Source organism: Echeneis naucrates, chromosome 12 (genome assembly GCF_900963305.1).
Source record: "Echeneis naucrates chromosome 12, fEcheNa1.1, whole genome shotgun sequence".
Taxonomy (NCBI): domain Eukaryota; kingdom Metazoa; phylum Chordata; class Actinopteri; order Carangiformes; family Echeneidae; genus Echeneis; species Echeneis naucrates.
In genome coordinates, this window is record NC_042522.1 from 15,930,056 (window position 1) to 15,940,141 (window position 10,086).

At 43.9% G+C, this 10,086-nt stretch overlaps 1 protein-coding gene across 1 annotated transcript in view; it reads right to left on the reverse strand.

Moving 5' to 3' along the window:
• fibcd1b (fibrinogen C domain containing 1b) overlaps nt 1-5,816 on the reverse strand; it is an 85,042-nt gene extending 79,226 nt beyond the window's left edge. Inside the window, exon 1 of the mRNA XM_029515023.1 lies at nt 5,745-5,816. Coding sequence (XP_029370883.1) covers nt 5,745-5,816 — 72 coding nt within the window. The remainder of the gene's footprint in view (nt 1-5,744) is intronic.
• Between the last annotated feature and the right edge of the window lie 4,270 nt (nt 5,817-10,086).

Genomic DNA, 10,086 nt, shown 5'->3' on the forward strand with positions numbered 1-10,086 from the left:
GTCCTGTTTTCATTCTTTTTTTCTCTTTCTTTGCCCCTGCCCAGTTTTCTCTCAAGGCCCCTTCTAACCATCTCGTAGCACCAGAAATCTGATATTGAAATATCCCAACGCCTATTGTCGGCAAGGGAGATAAAGTGGGAGACAACGAGAAAAAGACACTGAGGAGAATAAGGGTCGGATAACAAATGCCGGATAGAGGATTCACAAGGCCAAGAGCACGCGGGACAGCTGCTTTCATTAGAAACCTTCAGAAGAGTGAAGACCGTCCTCATTAGCCTATCACATATGCACATGACTGAAAATGGCTCCATCTGTCTGCAGCAGAAAACCTAAACAAAATACCACGCCACCCCATTAACACGTTAAATCACTTTCAATGTAAAAGCACTCTTCACTTATGTAACAACTTGACAGTAATGGCTCGTTACTGCTTTGATCCACCAACACACACACACACACTCCTCTCGCACATTCATACCTTCATTCTAACAATAGGCCTACACTTCTGTTCACCACTTAGGTTTTGATCCCACAACTTAACAATGCCAAAGCAAATGGGTTTCAGCCTTGCCAGGCTTTCATACATGTCCAGAGCAAAGAAGAGAGGAAATAGAAAAAGCATCTAGGTGTGAACCAAACATCCCCAGCTAAAGAAAGAAAACAGAGACGAATTAAAGCTTTGAAATTCAACACAGAGGGTTCTGATATAAAAGTGGCATTAGGTATGAGGAGCAGTATGAAAGTGACATCAATGACACCCCCCCCCCCCCCCCCCAATTCCCAACCTCATATCCTTGTTTAAAAGGAATGCAAGACCGATAGAAGCTAATCATCACACAAGCTAGGTATCCGTACACCCATACAAATATATCAGACACCCTGCTGATTTACTTTACAGCTGACAACATGAACTACACAACTCACAATACTGGGAGTTTACATCTGTACATGCGAATCCTCCCGGGCTAAAATACAGAGCATATTATGAGTTTATTTTTTATAATGTTGCATCTTAGTACAGAGTTTCTAAATATATATTGCATCTATCTGCTGGCTACATATTCAGGTATATGACCTGACAAATGGATGGAGAATTTCTGGGGGGGGGCTCAATAACTTTTGCTGGTGGTTGTTTCCCTCATGCCACCCAGCGCGGTCTAGACAGAAACTGAAGTTGTTAGTTGCTCTGCTGCCATAGAAAGACCCCCCCACAGGGAAATCACAGGCCCAGTGAACCAGGGAAGTCTCTCTGCTCTGCCTCAGTCCACACTACCTCCTATACCTCCAGTCAGCTGAGGAGGTTCATTAGTTCGACAAGGGTATCCACAAAACCAGACAGCCCTCATCTCGCCGTCGCAGCCTTCACCTCTCAACACGCTCTTATACTATGATTGAAAAGCCATAGCCAGTGTCAGGGGTACCCAGTAGTTGACTGCGAGAAGGGCGTCTTACATACTGCTCAAACCTTTTATTTAAGAAACACATATTTAACCATTAACAGCTTCTGCTTAAAAAGTACAGCATAATTAACTAGGCTACGCAATTAATCAAAATCTGAAAGGTTTCAATTTCCAAATTGCAAGAGCTGCCACTTTGATTACAGTTTATGAAACTGTGCCTTAGTAATATGTGGAAAGTTAAAGCTTGAACTGGTGGCAGTAGATATCATTGGCTGAAATGAGAACTGTAATTCTACTCTGTTATAGTTAGTAACATTATTGATTGAGGCAAAACAACACAAGTGAAACTGGATACCACTGAGATAGGATGACACCAGCCAACCAACATGTTGACGTTCCTACTCATGACTGATAGTCATTACAACATTGTTGCGTAATTACTGAGGAATCATGCAGCAGAACTTTATTTAGATGTCAACTGCAAACCTGTAAAGTTTCACGACATTTTGCACTATTGTGATGCTATTGCACGTTCCAAAGTGCCCAAACCTGCCTCTGTAGTAGTTCCTGCTGGAGAAGATTCCCCTGGGACTGCATTTTACCATGACTGCACACACACTCACAACCAAATATTGTTGTAAAGAAGAGGAAACTATCATTTTTTTCCCTCTTTGAAAATATAAAGAATGGCCTGTGTATTTTACTGTCCATAAAAAGTCCACTACAATAGCCTGTAAATCTGGACTTCGCGGATAGAGCTATGAAGCAGTGGAGGAACATTTTGTGTGTCTTCAGTCTGCTATAAAAAACAAAACAAAACACACATTTGTTCGTTTTTTTTTTTTTCTTTTTGGAGTAAAAGTGAACTTGGGAAGGTCTTAAACAACAACGAGCTATTTCCACGATTGTTCAGCTGTAATTGCAAGACACAGTATGTAGAGGCATGTGTTGATGAAGGATGATCAGCCCTCTAGGTCCTGTAGGAACCACAGCCACCACACGTGGGAGTGAGATGTAGTGCATTTTGATCAAATCTGACAGAGGTAGGCACATATGTGGGAGAGTGTGTGTGTGTCCGCCATGACAAGCATGATATCATTTCCCAACTTAGGTCGCTGCTAAGTGCGCTGTTGGTAGATGTGAACCCCTCAGTGTGTGTGTGCTGTCGAGGCAAAGCCTTCATCCTTTTTACAACTGATGTTTTGGAGATATATAAACATCCTGACTGCAGTTAGGTAATTTGCTGACACATTGATTCGCACAGCTTTGATGTATTCGTGTCGGCCCTTGGTTTTAAAGGGAGGCTTGTGGCATAAAAACTCAACAAATTGTCTCTAAAATATCTTTAATTCTGTTTATATGTGTGTAATTGAGTGTGTGAGCTGTGTATGATGGTGTACTCGTACACAAACTATCCTCTCAGTACGGTGGAATTTTAGACTTCTCAGTGTGCTATTGATTACCTCCAACCCGAGTGGGAAACCCCCTGGGGCTTCACCGACTCCTCGCCGTACTGAGTGTGTGTGTATAGTGTGTTGTATTGTGTGCGTCTTTGGCTGTGTGTGCAAGCACGGGCCACATGCGGCGAACAGGAGCACAACCTGGTGTGATAGATGTGATAGGTGGGTGCATGTATGCATGGAACAGCTATAGCAAACAGCCCAACGAGATATCCAACAAAAAAAAAAAAGATAAATAAATAGATGTTATAGGGAATAGGGAATATAGGAATAGGGAATTACAGTCCACGTGATTTTGTTAATTGTTTTTTTTTTTGTTTGTTTTTCTTGAGCAAATGAAATTAGAAACCATAAGAAATGGAACATTCTTTTTCGCACAGAACTCAATTGAATTTTCTTCACATCTCTGCAGCAAGAATGGAAGGCAACCTTGATTTGGCTCTTTTTCTTTCACGTTCATAAGACATGTTCATCCACTCACTGCAGAAACCCAAAGCAGCCATTTTTTTTGTTTAGTTTTTTTACTCTTAAGTGTCAAGTGGCCTCTTTCATCTCTTAAACATGTGTTTACGTACATGGGTACTGAACACATGTCTGGCCCTGGAGCTCCAGCGTCTGTTCCCTGTTGCTTGGTGGATTGGATTTTAATACAGATTTTAACTTTCACTTGAATTTCCATTTTCCTCTAACTGGAGTCCATCTGTTTGAAAAGGGCACAGATGACAGCACACCAGTCAAATTTGCACAGTTACTATACAATTTGTGCGCGCAAGTTTTGTAATATCAAAACAAACAAGGGAGCACAAGCTATCTCTATAACCCAATCCTTCCGCACTGGATCTGAATTACTTTGTCAATAGCACAAGGCTACAGATAAAGGTTCAGTGCTGCTGTTCAAGATTGCACAAAGAGAGAAGGGGGGCAGAGGGGTGGGGGGGCGGCGTCTGACGCGCACACAGACAGATCATTTATGTGTGATTGCAATGTAACAAGTGCAGAAGGGAGGAGAGGGATAGACAGCAGCATTAACCACCCCCATTTCCCACAATCTCTCCTCCCATCCAGCATCCCTTGATGCTGTCTGATGCAGACTGAGTGTTGGGGTCATGGGATACATCTGCATTTTTTGCCCTCCAGGCTTACCACAAACTGTATTAGAGCCTCATTAATTCATTTAGAGTTTTTTTCCTCAAGAACGCAGACTTGGGAAAAATCCATCTAAATGAATCTGAGACAGAGGATCCTCTGTGTCCTGGATACTCAACCCAGGGATGATGCATTCACTATTCACATGACCTTTAAGTGGTTATAAAAACTGGCAAAACAGCTTGTGGGCAGTAGGCAAAATGTTGGCTGTATCCTCCATATAGTCACACATCAGCTCCATCTCACGAGCATAAAGGTTACGTGAAAATCAGCCAGCTGTGTTGTCTAAAAAAAAAATGGAACTGCAGCCTTTTGTTAATCGATATTAATGTAATTTTTTCCTCCTCCCGGAGGACTAAAGCACAGGCCCGGCTCAAAGTGCCACCATACAGATGACTCCGAAAGAACCATGTCATCACGGTTGATTGCAAGCAAAAGAAAGGGGCATCAATATCTTCTGACGCCTGTCAGTCCTGGTAGATGACAAGAAATGTGCCACAAGCTTATCTCTTTCTAACAAACATCGGCTGACTGACACCATCGACACACCTGAAATTGGAGCCGGAGAGCAGCAGTGGGAAAATGCATCCATTGAAACTCTTTTTAACCTGGGATGGGCTGGTGTGGTGTGGTGTGGTGTGAGACAATTGTTGGTGAAAGCAAACTGATCATTCCTCAGGTATCTGTGTTCCCTGCACCTCATCCCTGTTCATGTGGTGGAGCAAAGAAAAGCTGCATCAGTTACTAAAAATAAGTCCCCAAAATATCTCACTGATGTCGTCCACTTCTGGATAAACGTTTATTTATTTTATTTTATTTTTTTTTTTGAGGGGGCTGTGGGGAAGTTTTCGCCTTTGCATTATTTGCCAGTGATGTCCCCTAATAACTAAATCCATCCTGAATCTCATTTGGCGCTGAGAGAGACAAATCACGTTTTTCTGCTTCCAAAAGGCGCAAAGCTTTGACGGTGGCCCCCTCCGAAATGCGATACCCCGCGTTCCCGAGGAGCCATTTCCCTCCTGGGCTGTCAGTACCCCTCCACTGACCTTGTGAAAACACATCGACTGCTCCCCAAAGTGAGCTCGCCTGGCTGCAAGACAACGCACGTCCGCTGCTGTCTCAATTCATCCGGGCGGGTAGACAACCTAAAGAGCTCTGAAGTGTTAACAGCAGCTCTTTGGAAGGTGCCTGCGTGCGTGCGTGCGTGCGCGCGCGCGCGCAGTGCTTTCACATTCCAAGCAACACAACTGCGATTTCCATTCAGTCCCATTCAATTAACGCACACAATCCGGGTTCAGGTTGTGGATGAAATGTGAGGAAGGTTTTTTTTTTTTCTTTTTTTTTGGGGGGGGGGGGGCTCAACCAAAGATGCGCATCAATCGGCCTCCTCCTTCAAATCCGCTGTCGTGGTTTCAGCTTTATTCTAACAAACTAACTAACGCGTTGGGAGGGAAGAAGTGCCCCGCTGGGAGCGTGCGATCCGCGGCTGGGTTTATAAGACACACTGACAGGAACAGAAGTGTCGGAACCCCGGAGAGAGTCCGGGGGTAACACACACACACACACACACACACACACACGGCTCATCTTGCGGCTTCACTGTCTCCACAGTGCAGATACCGCCCGAGAGCCACATCACCAAAGTCAGCGTGGTAACACTGCACCAACATATGCACCACTCCTCACCCAGCCGTGACCAATGAGCGCAGCTGTAGCCCGCGTTGTCGCTGGAACATACCTGGTTTTTATGCCGAGTCCCATCTTCGAGTTCAGGAGAGCTGTTCATGGTTCCCCATCGGTCATTTACCATCCTACGGAGAATCTGCGCATCCGATCCGCCTGTTTGTTCCAGGCGAGAGAGAATAAACCCGCGCTTTGAAAGTCTTTACCTGCGATTGAACCTACTCCATGAAAAAAAACGGGGTATTAGAGGTAAAAAAATAAAAAAAAATAAAAAAATAGAAGAAGGGAAGAACTACTTCAGCCACCGCACAAATTACGCACCAAAATGGAACTTAGATTCCTCCCCAGAGTCTCCTGATTATCTGGCCGTTATTCCACTTTGAGGAATGTGTGGGGTGGTGGGGTGGTGGTGGGGGGGGCAGAGTGTTTAGAGGCTCCAGGTTTTTGTCATTTTTCTCACAAAAGCATCGCAGTTACACCTGACCGAGGGGAGGAAAAAATAAAAAAAGAAAAACCGAAGCTCCAAACCGAAAACACCGGGCGCAGTCTTTTTACTCCACGAAGAGAAACCGACAGAATTCGCCTCGGCTCAGATTGCAAAAGTGCAACCCGAGCTTTTAGTCCATCCAGGTCAAGCCCAAACGGGGACCATTTAGGACGACACAGGTAGAGACGGGATGGGATAGTCCCCCCCCTCCTCCTCCTCGGTCCCTCTCCTGGACACCGAGCCCACGGGATGGATGAAGCCTCCCTTGTTTGTTGTTTCGCGGAGATGCCTTCCAGAAGACCGGTGCGGGGCGGATTAACGCGCTCCGGCTCTGCGTGCTGCGCGGTTGCGCTCCCGTCCTCCGACTGTCAATCAGCGCGTCTCGCTCCGAGCCGGCGTCCCTCTCCTGCGCCCGCCTGCCCCTCGACTGCTGCTTCACGTCCACCGCACCGTGGACCCTCCTATTCCACCGACTGCAACCCACACGGCAGCTGCCAGCCCTAATGTGGAGACTACAGACTGCGTAACGACTTCATGTAACATAAACCCAGAAAAAAAAAAAAAACATCTTCCTGCAGGACAAGCTGGCGTTTTAGCGTTTAAATCTAAACTACTTAAGGCTGGCACGCATTACATATTGCCATAGGCTGCTGTAAACCCGGATACCTGACCGGGTTCAGTAATGCCCTCCAAGTGTTAATTACTGTCTGTGACATCACCCGGCACTCTTAATATGAGTGACAGCCTTTAGAAGAAGTGCTGCTTGTTTGGAGGGTCTAAAGAAGAGGAACCTCAGTAAAGTGAAAAAAAAAAAAAAAAAAGATGAAAGAGAATATGAAGTTGAAGAATCTGCCTCATTTATTGAACGAAAAGATAAATAAATGAATAAGACACCAGAGTCCTTCCCTCGATTTTCAGTTTACCTCAGGTGATTTCTGAGCTCACTGAGCAGAAAGTGGGTGAGCCAGATTTACAGAAAGCTCAGAAGCAAAATAATTACAGCTAGCAATCAAGGCGAATACTCCAGGCTGCAGTTGTTCTTCTTTTTTTTTTTTTCTTTCTTATTATTATTTTCTGTTTGCTTTGGTTTTGTGGTGGATGTCTCCGAAGCAGGGTTTGTTTGGATCTTCTTTGTCAAACAGGAAAAAAAAATCCCTACTGTGCATTAAACCATTATTGTGAGAGATTATCAAAGGGAGCTTGAATAAGTCAGCTGGGCTAACAGAGGCACTTGTGCTCTTGAGCTCAAGGTATGAATTAACAAACAGCTTCCTAAAGAAATCCATTCCCACCTCAACACTTCACTGTGTACTCAGCTCTAACTGATAGGCTGCACAGGACAACTCAACCCCGCCTCCTCCCTGAACACCATCCCCATCTCTCCCGCTTATGCACAGACTCATTACTGTCAATAATGTGGCCCACATCAGTGGCTGTGTTTTTGCTCCGTCAAGGTAGTTTGATAGATAGACGATTAGAGGTCTAATCATCGGTGCAGGCACCAAAGCACAATTACTCAGTCCTGTGATGAACCTGCACTCACACCAGGGAGGACTGAAGCGGGGTAAGAGGGGTGGGTGGGTGGGTGATGCAAATTAGGGTCAGAGCGGCGCACAGTGTGTTGTCAGCAGGTCTGACATCCACCAGTGGCTTCAGGCTCTGATGTTAAGGTGCAGTAGTTTGTCAGGCCTGACAGTCTGTAGAAAACAGCAAATTATATCTTCTGACACGTAGCTTTATTGTGCCGTAGTGAGCAGCTCTGTGGCGCTTTTCGTTCAAATAACAGCTTGATAAAGAAAGGGTATCAGATAGAGAATTAAAATCGGCAGCCTGGCTTATATTGTTTTTGTTTCTTGATAACACAATATATTCATGAATAGTAAAAGCAGCAACTCAGAGTTAAAGTTCTTAAAAAAATGTCGCTACCTTTTTTTTTTATCACACTATTATTATTTTTCTTGTTGGGAAAGGGGTTTTTATCTGGGTGGGCATAAGTGAGTGACAATATTCAAATGCATCAGTAAATCAGTAAATCCTGCAATATATGCTATAACCTTTTCCCAGAAAAGCCCATCCCACAGCAGCAGAGATGGACATATAAACATTTCTTACGGCAAAAGGTTTCAACTGTTGTAACTTCGAGTTTGTGCAGAGTTTGACCAAAAAGTTTTTGCAGGACAGATGTGCTTTCATGATTTGCCACATATCTGGGTGATGCAGTTTCCATAGAACATCACAGCAACATTTTTATTTATTTTTTTTAAATAATAATTGAAAGATCAGTGGCAAAAATTCTATCAGTCTAAGGCACCTCGGGTCGATTAAAGGAATCAATTCTCTCAACTGAAAGCAAACGAAGTCAATTGAAGAATAACAATGAGGGTTGGAATGGAAAAGGAATGCCTCTAGTTTTTTATTTAACACAGGCCATATTAGGGTTTATGCTTATAGCTAAACTTCGTTTTTATTATTTTGTTTTCTCGTCATTTGCTTCGTCAGTTCACAATGTGCATTATGTCCATTATGTCTGTTGTGTCTGCATTTCTGCTTCTCTAGTGAAGCACTCATTCAGGAAAACTGTCTCAGGACACAAAAATTGGCAGAGTAACTTGACAATTTTGAAAAACCAATCTCAGAGATTCTTATTGACTTCTGTTTGAAACACAGAGGGGGGGGGCATTTAACTTCCCTTGCAGGGAATTTGTAAAAACTGCTAAATGAATGGGCCATATATCATATGTAGAAGCAGTGTTATTGACTTAGCCACCCTGGAACAAAGGGCGCGTCACACCAAATGTCTTTTTACAGTTTACCCCGAGGTCATGGTTCCTGTTTAATGAAAAAACGGAAAATGTGCAAACAGGGCACATTTTACTGACAAACTGCGGAGGTATTCAATTTGGCCTATATCTTTGTGGCCTTTTGACAAAATTTTGTAATAATACAGTGACTGAGCCATGACTTTATTCTCAAAGGAGGAGGTGTGAGGGAGGACTGCCAAATATACAGTGAACCGGTGGTCATGTATTTGTCCGATAATGTTGTGTGTTTCCAGCTGATTGTGTGTCATTGTGCGTTGAAGTGCTTGCTCAGTTCTGGCCTCATCTTTGAATGTCACTGAAACCCGATCAGCCAGAGAAATTTAGAGAAAGAGAGGAGGTCTCTCAGGAAGAGCTGCTTATCTCTACAATTAGCCCAGACAATATGGCCTTTTATTGGCTTTGCTGTTTTATATGACCTGATATCCAAACAAGGGTTTGTGTCAAAGCTCTGCACTTGGTTCAGTGCTGCTCTGAGATTTTTCCCCCCTCGTCTTGTTCCCTTTGGCTGTGTTTTTTTTTTTTTTTTTGAATTTTCATGCATGGTGTGGCAGCAGGACAAATGCATAGAACTGTGAAGAACCACCAGAGTGAACCGCCCTTCCCAAAATACCAAGCCTATAATTTGCGAAACAGCAGAGTAACGAAAGAAAAAGAATAGCGAATAAACCAGAGAGTGAAAGAAAGGAGAGCGATGGTATTACGAGCTGATGAAGATTATGAGCTGGGTGATAGTTGGATGGTGCAGAATAGCAATGAGTTGAACATAATGACACCCAATAAAACGAGCAGAGGAAAAGAACATCTGTTCAGCCGAATCAGAAGTTTACATGCACATGGAGGCGCACACACCCATATAGAAACTGAAGTGGCTGGCCAAACACACACCAAATAGCGGTAAACGTAATCAAAGTGTCAGTACCTGCACTCTAATCAAAAGAATTCAGTGAAAAATCAATAGAGGACACAAACAGAGGCATTGCAGACTGAGGGGAGGACTCTCTGGTGTTATTAATGTATAATGATGGTCCTTCTGAAGAATCTCCAGAGGAGGGATGAAGTGCTCGCACCTCTGAAGTGCAAAGTCAAAG